This window comes from Hibiscus syriacus, unplaced genomic scaffold (assembly GCF_006381635.1).
Source record: "Hibiscus syriacus cultivar Baekdansim isolate YM2019G1 unplaced genomic scaffold, ASM638163v2 tig00116954_pilon, whole genome shotgun sequence".
Classification (NCBI taxonomy): domain Eukaryota; kingdom Viridiplantae; phylum Streptophyta; class Magnoliopsida; order Malvales; family Malvaceae; genus Hibiscus; species Hibiscus syriacus.
Window position 1 is genome coordinate 1476631 of NW_024063483.1, and position 17510 is coordinate 1494140.

The following is a 17510-nucleotide window of genomic DNA, read 5'->3' on the forward strand; positions in this document are numbered from 1 at the left end:
ATTAAATAAAAATAAAAGATTAGATATGCCGACATCATATTAAAGAAACAACAAATTCAAACATGAAATTATATATTTATCCAACCGATTTCCATGTGTAGCCCCATTAAGGCATGAAGTGCACATGGGATTTTATTATGTGCTTTTTCTCCTATTTGTTACCATTCGTTGTCAGTCTCCCATAGGCGCAAACGCGAATCAAAAGTATTGCGTAAGCTCATAAAACGAAACCTTTCATTAAAATTTTAATTTTCATTCTCATAAATCCTAATCCAACTGTCCAAAACCCACCTTAATCTACCATCTTTTGATCCAAACCCTTAATCCAAATACGTTCTCAACACATTCTTTTATATCTATTGTGTCCTGCAATTAATTCCCATTTATGAATCTCTTATGTTCCATTCTTCAAGTTCTTGTCTTCTCCTTCAGCCCCCATTTCACGAAGAGATGAAGGTGCCGCCATGGCTCGAATCCTTGTTATCGACGACATTCTTCACTGACTGCTCAAGACATCGAGACACGTCGAGGAACGAATGTAATATGTATTGTCTCGATTGCATGAAACATGCATTTTGCTTCTACTGCCGATCCTCCGCACACAAAGATCATCTCGTGATTCAGGTGCACGTCACATTTCTTTTTCTATTTTTCATTTGCCATAAGAGATAAATCCGGGTGAGCTAACCAAGTTAACTCTAGGTCTGCTCAAGACATCGAGACACGTCGAGGAACGAATGTAATATGTATTGTCTCGATTGCATGAAACATGCATTTTGCTTCTACTGCCGATCCTCCGCACACAAAGATCATCTCGTGATTCAGGTGCACGTCACATTTCTTTTTCTATTTTTCATTTGCCATAAGAGATAAATCCGGGTGAGCTAACCAAGTTAAACTCTAGGTTTCCTCGAATTTAATTTCATCTTTTTTTCTGGTATATTTATGTATGAAAATTTATGGTCTAAGAAGAGATGAATGCAGATCAGACGGTCGTCATACCACGATGTTGTAAGGGTTAGTGAAGTTGAAAAAGTATTGGATATAAGTGGAGTCCAAACTTAGGTGATAAACAGCGCAAGAGTTGTTTTCTTAAACGAGAGACCACTTCACCCTAAAACCGCCACCACTAGCGGCGGCGGCGGCAGCAAAGGGGTGTCTCATCTATGTGAAACCTGTGGCAGAAGCCTTCTGGATCCCTTTCGTTTCTGCATTTTGGGATGCAAGGTCAGTTTCACATTATATCGGATTTAAATTATCATCGTCTCATACTCGTATTCGAATATTTATGCTCATATTTAACATGTAATGGTTGCAGCTTGTAGGAATAAGGCAAAAGGGAGACACGAGCTTAGTTTTAAGCATCAAGAATAACGAGGAAGAATTACGTGAAGGAGGAGATGAAGAAACTTATAATAATATATGTAAAGCTCATTCTAATTCAACGAGAAGAAAAGGTATCCCTCATAGGGCACCTTTTGGGTCCTAATGAACATTCTTTTTTAGTGCACTACATATTCATTTTAAGAGTTTCATAATTATATATTCCTCTCAACGATAATGTAATCTCTAATATTTAAATTTGAACTCTCATATTATCAATACTTAAATTTCTCTTCACCCTCAAATAGAAAAGTATCGAATGCATAAATATACTTAATCTCACATCCTTCTATATATTATACTAATAATGATATCAATTGAACCAAATTTAATAAGTTGATTTTGACAACTTTAACCGTGCATTGATAAATTATTATATTAAACGATTACTTGGCTAAAAAGCCAACTATAGTGGTGCATTCATGGTTGAGATATGCTAGGTGTAGATGTTATGCCTACACATGAACGATTTTTATAAAATTGCATATTTTTTCACATTTTAATAATTCATTTTATATAAATTAATTTTGATATGTTATTTGTTTAGATTAAATTAAGATGATTACAAAAGTAATACATATTCTAAATATTCCCAACTATTTGATAATGAATGCTCAATCACCTTTGTAATTACTGGTACTTGAACGCTTGACCTCTAGGAACAACAACGATTCTTTTAACCACTTAAATAAATTGATTTGTGCATTTTGATACGTTAATTTAAACATACTATTAATTAATTTTTTATTTTTGAGTGTTATGTTTGTATTGTGTTTTTATTTATATGATACTTTACACAGTTTGATATTATAATTCAATTTAAAGAAAATTAGGTAAAGTACAAAAATAGTTCATTAACTATAGGTCGTTATTTTGTTGAGTCCACTAACTATTAAAAGTTACAAAATGATCCCCAACTATTTATATGTTCCAAACTCGTCATTTTTCGTAAAAAATTTGACGGTCATATGAGATGAACGTTAACCTATTGACAGAGATATGATAAAATTTGATCCCAAAATCATTTTAATTGTATTTTCTAGATCAAATCGCCGCTTACATTATGTCGTCGACCAATGCTTGAAACATTATGCTGGCAAGTCAATGTTTGAAAGTAACAACGGTGTCAATAGACATCACTAAATTATGATTTTATTATATATCAGTCACATGTTAACGTCCAGCTCAGATGGACGTCAATTTTTTAGGGAAATGATGATTTTGGAATATATGAATAGTTAGATGATCGTTTTGTAACTTTTACTAATCGGGGGACTCGACAAAACAACGTCTTCTAGTCGAGGGATATTTTATAACTTTTAATCGTTAAAAGACTCAACAAAGTAACACTCTATAGTCGGATACCATTTACGTACTTTACCTAAAAATATTTATGTGTAAATTCATCTTATACTTTATATAATTTATCATAATAATTTAATGTAAAACAAAAATGGAATGTTCATGTTGTGTTTATATACTTCTCATATGTTTCAAGTGTTATAAATTTAAATAAAATTTTACATATTAATAATAATTTTTATATAAATTTTAGCATATTTATATTTTTTGTTGTATATCTGTTTTTATTTTATATCGTTATTTAATTAACTTTAATGTTATATGTATCTATTATTTCATATTAAAAATATTTGTTATAGTAAATTAGTTTTGATTTTTTAATAGTTTGAGGTTTTTATTGGGGTAGTATCTATTTAGAATAGAATATATCTTTATCATCGACAACACATACCCCTACACACGCACCTACTTGAACTAAGGAAACTCAAGGAAAATGACACTCCCTTCAACCATTGAAGCCACTAAATGAGTTCAATCAATTTTGATTATAAATACATTTTTTTACAAATTAGATAATAGTACAAGACGCCCATTAATATAAATATTATGTTTAAAATTTTGATCTATTAAAATTAATATTGGAACACTCATAAAATGATACAACCTTATCCAAATTTTAAAAAATTAAAAAATAAAAAAATATTTCATCAAAAATAAATAAATAAACAAATGTATATATATATATATATATATATATATATATATATATATATATATATATATTTATCCATTTACCTACTCTACTCGATGTTGTTGATGCACAATTAGTATAGATACCCTGCTATCTAAATCTGGGGATGCAAGAAGGTCTCCGATAACCCCTAATTCAGGAAATTCACTCCATTCCGATAAACCCTTTGTTTGTGCCGAATTCATCCCGTCGCGTCTACCGACGATGATCAAGTCATAATCATTTGCTATCGATTGAACGATCTTCGCTGCCTCCGGTCCTCTGTTTGAAACTTCTTCAGCTTCACCCTAGGGTCACGGGTCATTCGTTGGGCTAATGTTAAAGCCTCCCGGTCATCCTTGCCGCCTATGAAGATCATGCCAATGGAGTAGGACGATGTCCTCGATGACACCTTCAACGATTTTCTCCTCCGGTCGAGTACACCACGGGTGATGAGAATCCCTACCGAGCAAGGGGCTCGATCGAGGACACTGCAATTCAGATACCTTATCGCATTGCTTTCAACTTCAATAGTTCCGTCAATGGCCCATTTTCTATGGAACGGAAGAAGTATGAATGATGTTTGTTTGGTGAGGGCAGTATTGCAGATATCCTCGTACATCAGTTTAGGTGGAGAGATTGCGGTGAATGCCTCCACGGTGACTAATCCACCATTGTTTTCCTCGTATTGACGGAAAGCGAGAATGTGCTCAAAGGAACGCCCGACTACATTCTCGTTCTTTTTGTGAGTTATAAAGACAGGAGTATCACGACCTGCTAGTTCGACCAGGTGAAGGGCGTAAACAACATTATGACTGTCTTTTGTGGGGCATGTGATATCAAGCACATCTATCAAGGCTGAGACATGTTCAGGTCTATGAACACATGCAAGAATTCGTAACTCGGCATCTGGTTTCAAGTGCACTAAGTTTCTTTTCTGATACGTTGCATATTTTCTTGAATCAGGATCGTAAAGGAACTTCACTAGGATTGGGATTATGATTGCATTTACTAGAATGCCAAAGGTAAAGATACAAAATGATTGTTTCGTTAAATACTGCAAATGAAAACGTAGGGAAATTAGTATAAATTTTGAAAAACACAGAGAGGATATTAAGGTTTACGTACCTTGATGTCTCTGAAAGTGGAAAAATATGACAACTCCACCACGCCTTTGCTGCTCATAATGAGAGCAAAAGCCAATGAGTCCCTAAGGGGCATCATGCCCCAAAATGTAGCTCCAAAACAGGGTATAAGTTTGGCAAAGAATGAGAAAACGATATTAATTAGAGAAAACTTGAGGGTAATGGGATCGGCAAACATCTTATGTGGATTGATTCTCATTGTAGCTGTGGTTACGTAGATTGCAAGAAATACACCGTTGACAAAGCATTCAAACTTGTCCACCAGGATGGATCCTATGGGTGGTCCGTCGGGGACAGATAATCCCACCAGAAAAGGTCCGATTAAAGGAGATTTGTTGAACTTAGTGGTAAATATACCACACGCCATGGCTACCATCACGATCGTCACAATGTACACTTCACTCACAGGCCTGCCGTCTGGTGTCGCTCTAATTATCCGAAACATCATCGGACGAAACACGAAAAAGATTAAAATTACGAAAAAAACCATTACACAAAAATGCGTCACGGCAAACCCTGGTGAGATGGCCCAGCGTTTTGACGAAGAAATGAAGTAAACCAGAAATAAAGTGCCGATGTCGCCCACGACTGCCGCCGACAGAGCCAGTCGTCCCAGTTCGGAATTCAGGATCTTGAGCTCACTGAGAAGGCAAGCGATGACCGAACAAGAGGTTAAAGATTCGACGGTGATTCCCATTAAACGTTCCACGCTTGTTGATTTACTCTGATTAGGCTCTTTGAATTTCTCGTAAACACATAAACCAACCACTATAGGAGATAGAAGGGATATAATTCCAATCACTATGGCTCTCCTCGATGTTCTTAACGCCATCTTCAAGTCCATTTTCACTCCCATCAGAAACAAAAACATGGAGAAACCAAACAGTCCTGTGGTCTCAAGGGTTTCTGCTCCAAAATCTGTTGAAAAAAACGTTCTTTGGAATCCTTTTACTTTCCCCATTATTCCCAGGACAATGCCGGCCTAGCCCACAGAATTTAAACCGAAGAAATCAAATCGCAAATGAAAGAAATATATTCATATATATATATAGAGAGAGAGAAATAAAGGAGATAGGTTATTTAATTAACTTACAAACATTTGTGAGGCAAAGTAGGTGACTCCTATAGGCTTGCAGATGAAATGAAAGAGATGAGTGGTCAAGAATATGACGAGCATCTGAAACTCCAGAAGCGGTAACGAATACGTGAGAAAAACCGATGGAGAAGCCGGGTCTTCCCAGAAACCGGCGGAATTGACCTTGGGCAGTAAAGGGACGCAAACTTCAATCGTGTCATTCCCGTAGGGAAGAGATGATGGTGGAGGTGGTGCTCCACCCATGGCTGCCCCCCGCTATTGCACCAAGATTAGGCTATTTATCAAAGGTAAAGAACGCCATCTCGTGCAAGGCTTAAATCTTAACATAGATTAATTTTGTGCAAATGTTAACGACTTCTAGTTGGTTGTTCTAAATACATTTTCGGCTACCTGGAATATCATATATTTACTATCCATATAACCTTGTCGGTTGTAACTAGATTTTCGGCTACTTGAATAGATATATATATATATAAATAGGAAGCTTAATTTTTTTATATTAATAGCAATTTGAAGCTTTATATAATAACTAAATAAATATAAAATGGTATAATATAAATAATGAATTAATGCTTAATAATAAAAATATCCCCAAATTATACCCCAATTCTCATATTAACCTTTTTTTTCAAAAGTGTCCTTAAAATTCTCTTGGCAAAGCTTAATGCAATTGTAAATACTCTTTCTGCATATTAAACAAGATATTAAAGTTAGGCTTTAGTACTTCAGCAAGTTTATTTATTCTTATTCTTCTCTCCTCTATGAATCGAAAGTAATAAGTGGTAATTAATTGACAGTAATAACTTGATTATCATAGTTTTATAACGAATTTATTTAAAATTTCAAACGTTAAATTGGTTCGTAAAGATATTATCTTATTGGAATGGATAAAATATTCGTTTAAACAAAAGATACAGAGAGAGTATTCTTTTGTTTTTGTCATAACCATTTCTTTTACGACAAAACAATTAAGATTTTAACAAAACAATTATGATTATATTTGAAAATTTATCGATTTTGAATTAATTTGAATGATAGTCGACATCGACCTTTGAATTAGGTAACTCGAATAACTAAAAACATTTTTTAAAACAATTTTAAGAAAAATCGTTTTTAAGACAAAAATTAGTTTGTATTATCCAAAAATTAATTTTTAAGGGTTCGGAAGTCGATTACTCGTGGGAAATGATAAACACCCCCACAACGCCCAAAATTGGTATTTAGTCGTTTACACATTGTCGTAAATGGTGAAAATTATAAATCGAATATAAAGTTAGAAAATGATTCATTTATTAAAGTTTAATTAATTTACTTTGAATTATTTATTAGGAAAAATCCATTAATTCGAAAATAAATATTGAGATTTGCTCATCCTCCGACGGAAAGACTATATCTTCTATTTCTTGTCTAAAAAAAATATTCCCTCCTCGATAAAAAAAAGGTGAATCAAATATAAATTGAATTTTGATATTTGCATAAAATAAAATATTAAAAAAATGCATTGCGCCATTTGAATAAAAAAATTATTAGCACTTTAAAAAAATAACTTCGAATTATTTAAAGTTCACATTTTGTTCGAATGTCGTATCGGATCGCACTACTTCGACCAAGCAGTGCTTTCCACACCCATTCTACAAATAAGTATTCTTGAAAATATTCGAGTAAAATGGCATTAAAATGAATGAAACCAACATTTTGTACAATAATTCAAAACCAATTCCCAAGAGCAAAGAATATATGCATGCATAAATAATACAAACAAATATATAATATCCATACATGGTAAAATGTAATGAAACAAAATTTAACTATGCAAAAATTAAATTATATAAGTAAAATAAACAAATAATAAAACACATTAATTAAACGAATAAAATTAAAGTACAGAAAAAATAAAGAGACATAAATAAACGATTAGAACATTAAAACAAATAAATTGTAAATACTGAAATTAAATAACTAAAATAAAAATGCATAATATTAAATAACAAAAATAAAATGCAATAAAAATACAATGTTAATATCGAATTTTATTATGTATTCCGTACCGTAAATGATGCGAGTCATACCCCGAGATGAATTGTCGCAAGGGCGTACATGGTTCGAACATGAAATAAAACAAACAAATAAATAAAAAGTTAACAGTTAGTAATTAGCACTTAGAAATGTTAGTTGTTAGAAAAGTTAACGGATAACAGAGTCCGAACCATAATAATGTAGATCATACTCCGAATCGGGTCACCACAAGGTCGAATCAAATATTAGAAACAAAAATAAATAAACAATGGTTAAATATAATAAAAAAAGTCAATAGTTAACAGAGTCTGAACCATAATAATACGGATCATATCCCGAGTAGGGTCACCACAAGGTCGAATCTAATATTAGAAATAATAAATAAACAAAAATGGTTAAAGTTAAATAAATAAAAGTTAATAGTTAGCAGAGTTCGAACCATAATGATATGGATCATACTCTGGATCTAGTCACCAAAAGGTCGAATCCAATAATAACAACAATAAATAAATAAATAAACAATGGTTAGAATGTAATAAAATAAAAAATCAATAGTTAATATGCAATAAAATAAAATTAGTAGTTAGAAATAAATAACATTGCAGAATGGTGATTAAATTAAAAGTTAATAAAATCTGCATGCATATTCGAAAGAATAAAAAATTAGTGACTAGAGTGCAAAAAGGGCTAAAATACAGGAGACTTAAAGGTGATTTCCCCCCAATAGTGACAGAAATGTAAAACACACTGAAGGACTTATAGACGATTAGCCCACAGAAAAAGGTGACAAAAACGTAAAACGGACAAAAATAGGAAGGGCTTACATACAATTTACCCAAAACAGTTACCCAAAAAAAAACATTATTCCAGAACACGTGAAATGCTAAAAGAGCTTCCCCTTTCTTTTTTCGTTCTTCTTTCCCCGTAGCAGAGAAGGCTACCTCCCCTCACCGGCCACCAACTATGGTGGCCGACCTAAGGCTAACCGAAACAACCCCTTTTTTCTCTATAATCTTAAATATAGACTAAGATTCAAGAACAAATACCCACACAAAAAAAACCGAACCCAACTTCTTCCTAAACGACCGATGAGATCAACGATTCCATACTTCCCAACGCCGACCACCCTTGCGCCGGCGAGGACTCGATCTAAAACGTAACCGAACGGCTCACCCCTCTACCTCTTTTTCTTTATTATTATTTATTTTATACTCATGCACAAACAAAAACTAAAAAGGAAGAAGGAATAAACTTGAAAAAAGAAAAGAAAAACATAAACGTGAAGGAGAGAGCTCAGTCTTTTTCATTTGCTTTTTTTTTCTGGGTTACAAAAACAGGGGTTACCAAAACCGGGGCCCCTTTTTTACAAGCCAAGTTAGCTCTTATACCCCTTAAATACAAATGGTACAAATACGAACTTAGTTCTTACATTTTGTTTCCTTTTTAATTTTAGGACAAAATTAGGGTATTACAGTTTTTTAGCCAACATTTTAGATAAACGAAAGATTCGAGAGTAGGACTTTTTAAGTTCTGAACTATGGGTATTGTCGTACAAAATTAATGTCTACCAACATCTACATGATGTTGTTGCACAACGAGTACAGATACTCTAGTGTCTAGATCTGAGGATGAAAGGATGTCTCCTATAACCCCTAGTTCTGGAAATTCACTCCATTCTGTTAAACCCTTTGTTTGGATCGAATCCATCCTGTAACGTCTACCTACAATCATCAAGTCAAAGTCATCCACAATTGCTCGAATGATCGTCGCGGTTTGTGTTCCATTGTTGGAAAGTTCTCCCACATAATTTATGTTACTAACTTCATTTTGCTTAATACCTTTCAATATCTCAGCATCAAGCATTGTGTCCCAGTCCTTGACATTGCCACGGTCATTTTCCGAAAAGAGATGGATGACGGTCAACTTCACTCTAGGGTTACGGGCCATGCGTTTGGCTAATGTTAAAGCCTCCCGGTCGTCTTTGCCGCCTATGAAGAGCATGCCAATGAAGTATGAGGATGACCTGAACGATGACAATTTTCTCCTGCGGTCAACAAGAATCCCTATAGAGCAAGGGGCTCGATCCAGGACATTGCGGTTCAGGTTCCTTATCACATTGTTTTCAGCTTCGAAAGATCCTTCAATACACCATTTTCTATGGAATGGAAGAAGTATGAAGGATATTTGTTTGTCGAGGACCATATTGAAGATATCCTCATGCATGAGTTTAGGCGGAGAGATTGCTGTGAATGCGTTTACTTTGACCAATCCCCAATTATTTTGCTCGTAATGATTGAAAGCAACAAAGTTTTCAAAAGAACCTACTGCTCGATTTTCATGGTGAGCTATAAAGATCGGAGAAGCACGACCTGCAAGTTGGATGAGGTGAAGGGCGTAGACAAAATTAGGACTCTCTTTTGTAGGGTATGTGATATCGAGCACATCTATCAAGGCTTGGACATGTTCAGGTCTATGGATACATGCGAGAATTCGTAGCTCGACATTGGGTTTTAAGTGCATCAAGTTTCTGTTCTGATAGCCTGTATATTTTCTCGAAATAGGGTCGTAAAGGTACTTCACCAGGATTGGGATTACAGTTGCCTTTACTAGAATGAACAGGGCCAACACACTAAGAGTTTCATTTGAAATCATCTGGGGAAGAAATTAAAAGAAAATCAGTGATTATTTAAAACATCTCGATTCAATTGAAAATTTAATTCTATACCGACCTTATTGTCCCTTAAACTTGAGAAATATGCGAGCTCCACCACGCCTTTGCTACACATAATGAGAGCGAAAGCTAACGAGTCTCTCAACGGCATCATGTTCCAAAATGAAGCGACAAAACAGAATATAAACTTGGCGAGGAATGTCAAAATTGGAAAAACGAAAGAAAACTTGCGTGCAAACGGATCAGCGACCGTCACGATTGGATCAACTCTCATTGTTGATGTGGTTACGTAGATGGGTAGAAAGACACCATTGACGAAACATTCAAACTTGTCTACCAGGGCAGATCCTAACGGTGGTCCGTCGGGGACAGCACAACCGAAGAGAAAAACCCCGATGAATGGAGATTCATTGTGCCAATGGGTAAATACACCACACAAGAAAGCTAACATCATGATGATTACAATGTGTGCTCCCTTGATTGGCCTGCCTTCGGGTGTTACTTTAATCATCCAAAACATCAATCGACGAAAGCCCAAAAAAACAACAATGATGAAAAGAAGCATTATTAATGCATGCACTACCGCGGATAACGGTGACACAACCCAAAGTTTTTCCAAGGAAGTGATGTAAATTAGAAATAAGCTGCTAAAATCACTTATGGATGCCGATGATAGAGCCAGTCGTCCCCAGTTCTGAATTTACAATCTTGAGCTCGCTCAAAAGGTATGCTACAACCGAGAACGCAGTTACAGATTCAATGGTTATTCCCATTAAGCGTTCCATTCTTAATGTCAAAATTTCATCAGGTTTTTTGTAGGCCTCGTAAACGATTAAGCCAGCCACAAAAGGAAACAAAAGTGATACAATGCCTATCATTGTGGCTCTCCTTGTAGTCCTAAATGCCATGTTGAAGTCCATTTTCACTCCCATCACAAACAAAAATATGGCGAAACCGAACGTTGCTGCAGAATCGATGATTCCAAAGTCTAATTCCTTAGTAAACATTTTGTCATGGACTCTCCCAAGCACTGCAGGTCCCAACATTATGCCCGCCTAGTCCACACCAAACAAATTAATCACAAAATGAAGCTAGGGTTTAGCTTACTTGGCGTGCAAGTTAATATCGCAAATATATGTATATATATGAGAGAGAGAAAGAGACAGGGAGAGCGCAAGCAAAGAGGTAATTAATCAACTTACAAACATTTGTGAGGCAAAGAAGGTGACTCCAAGAGGCTTGAGGATGACATAAATGAGATGTGTGACAAAGAACACCACGAGCATCTCTATCTCTAGAACCGGTAACGAAGACCTGAAAATTTCTGATGGAGAAGTTGGGTTTTCCCATATACCGGCGGAATTTACTTTGGGCGGTAGGGTTATGCAAACTTCAATGGTTTCATTCCCGCAAGGAAGAGGATGTGGTGGTGGTGATGGTGCTTCAGCCATGAACGTTGTCGTTGTTTTCTAAATTTCATTCTTTTTTCTTTATTTATATATTTTCGTAACGCAAAGAACGAAAATTTCAAGTTACAACAATTTTCTTTTGAGAGAAAGTTGGCAAACAATTTTGTTTTTGGGTAATGCTAACAATGTGTAGTCATTAAAGTCGAAATTCTTTTTAAAATATAAATTTTAATTGTTTTAATATATTTTCAGTCTATTTTTTGTAGTTTGATTCAATTTTTGTTTCGGTTGATATTTTTGTTCAACCCAAATATCGACGTTTTAACAAAAATTTCTTATTAGTTAATTCAGTTTAACACTAATTAAAGTAATAAAAATTAAGTATAAATTTTAAGCACAAATCTATAAGTTTTCATTCTATTAAAAATTAAAAACCCAATTGATAATCAAATATTCAAGTTAGAGACCCAAATGAATAAAAATGTAACTTGAAATATAATACAACTTCGGTGAGGAATTGACTTTTTTATGGTTTTAATCTTGTTAGAATTTGTAAGCAGAACAATTAACTATCAACATAAAATAAAACATGCATATGAGATAATATTTAACGTAATTTGATCTTACCTATTTCTATGGATGAGATGAACAATTATCCTCTATAAATATGGAGAACATGAAGAGTACAAGTACATGATATCACATGTATCTTAAAATCCGGTATAGATACTAAAACCTGGTGTATTCCAAAAACTCTCTCAATCCCTAAAAAATTATCTCAACAGCATAAATCCCAAAAGTTATAGATATTCTAGAAAAGATTATATCTCTTCAAAATAAATCTCTCTCATAAAGTTAAATACATTATCTTTATTTATAAAATCAAATATTTGGTCACCAAAAATTTTCTTAACTAAAATAATTATAATAAAATCTAACCTAACTACCAATTATAATATGGATCAAAATATAACAAATCCTTTTATGGCATGATTATGTAATTCTCTTTGATGTTTTTCTTTTGTATGAATTTCATTTTTTTCCTTTTTTTTATTATACGGATTTAAAATTTTGATACTGATGTACCTTTATTTTCTGTTTAACAATATTTTAGGGACACTTTTTTCCTCCTACTCTTTGAAATTATGTTATCGTCTTATTTCGATAATTAATAGATTTATTTTCATTTCTAATAAAGATCACAATATCTTTAAAATATAAACCGAACAATAAAAAGTGTCGTAAGAAATAAAATTAATTATTTTTATTAGGTAAATTACACTATAGATCATTTAATATTAATACGTTTACAGATGGTGAACATATCAAGTGGCATCAGTGGTTAGAGGGAGTGTTGTTATCCCTAGAGATTTTGGATTCAAACAGTTGTGTCTACGAATATGTGTACGTTGTCAATGATTAAGAATTTTTTTTTAATAGATACTATATTGTAATAACCCTAAACTATTCAAAAAATATATAATTTATAGATGTGTCATTATATTTCAAAAGGCTACAATGAGTCACCCAATTAATTTAATTACAAATTACTAACTTGGATTTTGGACTTCCGAAAATTTGAAAGTTTCATTCGAAGATTCAGATGATGGTGGGGTTGTTGTAGGTTAAAGAGATAACAAATATCGAGCTAGGAATTGTTTGACCATTAACAACTAGGTTTTAGATTGCACATGATCTTATTGTTATAATTGATTAATTGAGTAACTCGATTGTAATTTCTTGAACTAAATGATTTTTTTATTTAAATATTTTATATCGTACTATCGTTTACAATCTAAAGGCATGATGACCTAATTCTTAAAATCAATTAATTGAATGAATTGTATTATCTATTTTTTCTAATATCTTTTATTTATGTTATTTTTGAAATTACATGTTTTGTATGGATAATTTAAATGAAGATCATTTGGGTAGATTCAATTGATACAATTGAAAATTTAAAATATTGTTATATTTTGATATTTTGTTTAGTTAACTTCCCTTGCTATCTTTTATGTAATGTTTAATATATATTTTTATTATATGTTATCTAAATATTATTTAAAATATATGTAAATTATTCTTGTGTATTGTGATTTTAATCTACGATTAGAAATGTTGTATGATTTTGAATTATAAACTAACTCTTCAAGGTTATTTTGATTAAAAAATATAATAAATTTTGATTATCGAATTTAATTTTCATAGATTAATGATTTTAGAAAATATTTATTTTGATTAACAATTAAAATATTTAAGATTAATTTAATTTTAAATAGTTTAGCTCCATTATTAATCGAACCGACCATATGAATTCTTCTAATTGTTATAATAATATATTTTTTAAAAGTTATATTAATTAGTTAAACTTTTCGATATATATTGTAAGAATGTTTATTTATGATTTTTTATTTGTGAATGTTATAAATATTTATTGATGTTTATGGTTTAGTATTTTTTTAATATTTTATGATTTAATTTTATGAATATGATTATAGTGGGAGAAAATTGGATTGTTTTACAAGAAGTTTATGAAGTATTATTGTCTGAAGTATTAATAAAGAAAATTGTACTTTATGGAAAGCCTATAACAGCTGATAAAGCTGGAAATATATATGTGCAAAGGCACAAATTGGATGGGTGGCTAAGCCAAATATTGGGAACACGGCTGGCCGGGTTCCTTTAGGAGAAAAAGCTGGGCAAGTGCAAATTATATATTGCCAATGTCATTATTTTACAAACCCAATGTAACACCCCAAATCCGTACCCGATCCAGATACGAATCTAAGATGTCACATTACCTTTTTAAAACTTTACTCTTAACAAATAATAACAAAATACTTAAAATTTTATTAAGAAAATACGATAATATACATATATTAATACAAATTTATCAAAATACTCAGAGTATACACAACTTAACCCTTTAGTTACATGCCAACACCCATTTACATAACAAAATGACCTACTGATTAGGTTGCTTCTGATCTGATAGTTACAGGAGTAATGCTGTCAGCTGCTTAACCTGTATCTTCTACTTTCTCGGATCCTACGCGTGAAACACTCACATGCTAAGTCATCGACTTAGTGAGACAATGTAAAAATAATAATAGCAAGGAACTGAATGAAAATGCCATAATGATATGAAATGAGATGAAATCGTATACTTAATCAATGTAGTTTATATCCCCATGATCCTTACCCGTAAGCATATTACATTAGCATTCACGAATTTGTATTAATAAGTTTATTGGCCTATGATATCATACTGAGAACCTAAGGTACGTGAGTATTGTGAGGTTGTGCACTATGCTGTCACCACAGCTCGTATAAATTGCACCTAAGTGTCGCGTAGAGATTTGTCCCGAGCATGGTTTTCAGAACCGGACTGGTTAGCGAACCGGTCATGCTACCGGTTCACTGGTTCAACTGGTCGAACCGGTCCGACCGATCGGAAGAACCGGACGACGTCATAATTATTTAAAAATTTAAATAAAAATACAAAAAATAATTTTTTATATCACAAGTGTTATTCAAAGCAAGTCATAACATATATAAGTTAAAAATCATAAAATCAAGTGAAACAAAATGATTCAAATTAACTACAACATAATATTTAAGGTAAAACATATTAAATAATAAATATAATTATATAACTATAATTAAAAAATAAATTTGGGGTTAAAAAAATCATAACAAAATGATATTGTTTGGTTTAATTTTTTTTTTTTAAAAACAATCTCACATGGCTAAGAAACATAGAAGAGCATCCCAAAAGTCTAAAGAGTAAAAATATGAGAACAAAACAATCTCACATTGCTAAGAAACATAGAAGCGCATCACAACTAACTTCTATAAATAATAGAGGTAATTTAGCATTCAAAATCATGGAGCCTTTTGGTGAGCATTGAGTGAACTATTCTTTCACTTCAATCAAGCTCGAATTTTAGGCTTCAATCGAGATTCTAATTTTTTTTTGAGTTCAAGCTTTTTTTGAGTTCAAGTTTCAATATTAGATTTCGAGTTTGAGTTGAACTTGATAATTTTTAGCTTGTGAGTTTGAGTTGAGTTGAGCTTACTTTTAAAGTTTTCAAGTTCAAGTCGAGTTCAACAATACTCGAGTTCGACTTGGCTCGTTTAACAAACGACGTTGTTTGGTTTAATTTTTTTTTTAAAAAAAAAAACAAAAATCCCGGTTTTTCCCTTTTTTTTTCCGGTTTTTTCCGGTTTTCAGCCGGTCCGGTTCGAACGGTTCAGCGATTCTGGCCGGTTCACTAATAGCGGTTCAACCGGTTTAGATTGAACCGGACTAAGCAACGATTCTCGGTTGAACCGGTTGAACCGGCCGGTCCGGTCCGATTTTCAAAACAGAGGTCCCGAAGGACCGCGTAGAATTTGTCACGAATGACCGCGTAGAATTTGTCACGAAAGACCACATATAAATTCCTTAAGAATCATATACATATGCCAATGATCAATTATGTGTCTCAAAAGACCTCACAAATGTTCCAAAGAATATATATATCCCGAAGGACCGCGTAGACCCTCTACCCTTGGCATGCCAACTATACCTATAGTTCTCATCTACAGAACATAGACTTTTACAATTCACATAATTTATATCACATAGACATAACATTCTATACCTTTATCACATAAACATTTCATTTTCCATACCTTTATCCCATAATTCATATAATTTTTGCTGCATATTCATGTCACATAATCCATATAATATGAATTCATGTCAAGTATCATAATATGGAATGTGATCATGTATCAAATATTGAATCTAGACTTATCACAAGTCTAGAACTGAATATAATACTATATGTATGCTATGCATATGCACTCACCTATATTTCCTTATTTTTTCCTTGATCGATCTTACTTGTCGATTGTTCCAGAACTCGATTAGGCTCAATATCTACATAAACATAATTTTAAATATGATTATCAGATGCCTAAGTCTTGAAATTAACTTCTAATAGCCTAAACAAATTTAAGGAATTGATTTTTATTTTTTTCTTTAGGGGGAATCGGTTCCATACTGTGGGGGTATCGATTCCCCTCTGGCATTCTGGAATTTCATATTCGTTTGAGGGGGTATCGATTCCCCTAGCCCAGAAATCCTATTTTGAGCTCGAAAATCATCTCATTTCAGCTCAAACCTTCATATTTTACTCCTTTTAATATTCCTAACTTTCATACACTTACTTAAACTAATTATTATCCATTCAATACCTCTAAAACTTAAAAAACCAATCCTCCATATAGAATTTAAGAATCTTACTCAAATTCCAACTGGTTCTAATTTTAATTCTATCACCTCATCCTTCTTAATTAGCTTGATGACAAGTCAAATCCAGCTTCTAATTCTTATTATGACCTTTAATCCAAAATTTCATTCAATGGCTCATAACCTTTAATCTCCCTTAACTTAGAATTCTTTGAGTTTCTAAGTCCTTGTTTCTCTCCATCATCTTTCCTAAATCTTCATTAATCAAAACCATGCTTAACTCATAAGAATTATTCCAAAAGAAGACAACTCACTTTTGCTTGCAAGCTTCACAGTTGGAGAAGAAGAAGAAGAAGAAGAGAAATATCTTGAACCTTGTTTTCTCTGAAATGCTTTCCACATGGTTTATAAAATAACCTTAAGGAATATTTAATTATTTCTCTTACTAAAAGACTCCTTTGCCCTCTTAATTTCCCTTCTTTGCTTATCCATCCTACATGAAACATTCCTATTAAATCT

The 17510-nt window shown here is 32.9% G+C and overlaps 3 protein-coding genes and 1 long non-coding RNA gene across 4 annotated transcripts; 1 reads left to right on the forward strand and 3 right to left on the reverse strand.

Annotated features, from left to right (window-relative positions):
- The first annotated feature begins 704 nt into the window (after positions 1–704).
- Positions 705–1473, forward strand: LOC120189279. Its single transcript, XR_005522505.1, has 3 exons — positions 705–825; positions 985–1227; positions 1319–1473. It is a non-coding gene; the product is annotated as an uncharacterized LOC120189279 (long non-coding RNA).
- A 2007-nt stretch (positions 1474–3480) lies between these two features.
- Positions 3481–5899, reverse strand: LOC120189375 (cation/H(+) antiporter 4-like). The gene is made up of 4 exons (XM_039192670.1): positions 5654–5899; positions 4544–5542; positions 3828–4472; positions 3481–3723 (listed from the first exon to the last, which is right to left on the reverse strand). Exons 1-4 carry the CDS (start codon positions 5897–5899, stop codon positions 3481–3483), a joined length of 2133 nt encoding a protein of 710 aa, XP_039048601.1.
- Positions 5900–9229: 3330 nt separating this feature from the next.
- Positions 9230–10797, reverse strand: LOC120189376 (cation/H(+) antiporter 4-like). The gene is made up of 2 exons (XM_039192671.1): positions 10402–10797; positions 9230–10324 (listed from the first exon to the last, which is right to left on the reverse strand). The coding sequence occupies exons 1-2, from the start codon at positions 10795–10797 to the stop codon at positions 9230–9232; spliced, it is 1491 nt and encodes a 496-aa protein (XP_039048602.1).
- A 199-nt stretch (positions 10798–10996) lies between these two features.
- LOC120189377 (cation/H(+) antiporter 6A-like) lies at positions 10997–11794 on the reverse strand. Its single transcript, XM_039192672.1, has 2 exons — positions 11546–11794; positions 10997–11398 (listed from the first exon to the last, which is right to left on the reverse strand). The coding sequence occupies exons 1-2, from the start codon at positions 11792–11794 to the stop codon at positions 10997–10999; spliced, it is 651 nt and encodes a 216-aa protein (XP_039048603.1).
- Between the last annotated feature and the right edge of the window lie 5716 nt (positions 11795–17510).

Coding starts and splice junctions, on each gene's coding strand:
- LOC120189377 (XM_039192672.1), bottom strand. CDS start 11,794: ATGGCTGAAGCACCATCACCACCACCACATCCTCTTCCTTGCGGGAAT. Junction 11,399..11,545: donor TCTTTGCCTCACAAATGTTT/GTAAGTTGATTA, acceptor GGTGTGGACTAG/GCGGGCATAATGTTGGGACC.
- LOC120189375 (XM_039192670.1), bottom strand. CDS start 5,899: ATGGGTGGAGCACCACCTCCACCATCATCTCTTCCCTACGGGAATGAC. Junction 4,473..4,543: donor CCACTTTCAGAGACATCAAG/GTACGTAAACCT, acceptor TTTCATTTGCAG/TATTTAACGAAACAATCATT. Junction 3,724..3,827: donor GGAGGAGAAAATCGTTGAAG/GTGTCATCGAGG, acceptor CCGTGACCCTAG/GGTGAAGCTGAAGAAGTTTC.
- LOC120189376 (XM_039192671.1), bottom strand. CDS start 10,797: ATGATGTTAGCTTTCTTGTGTGGTGTATTTACCCATTGGCACAATGAA. Junction 10,325..10,401: donor CAAGTTTAAGGGACAATAAG/GTCGGTATAGAA, acceptor TTTCTTCCCCAG/ATGATTTCAAATGAAACTCT.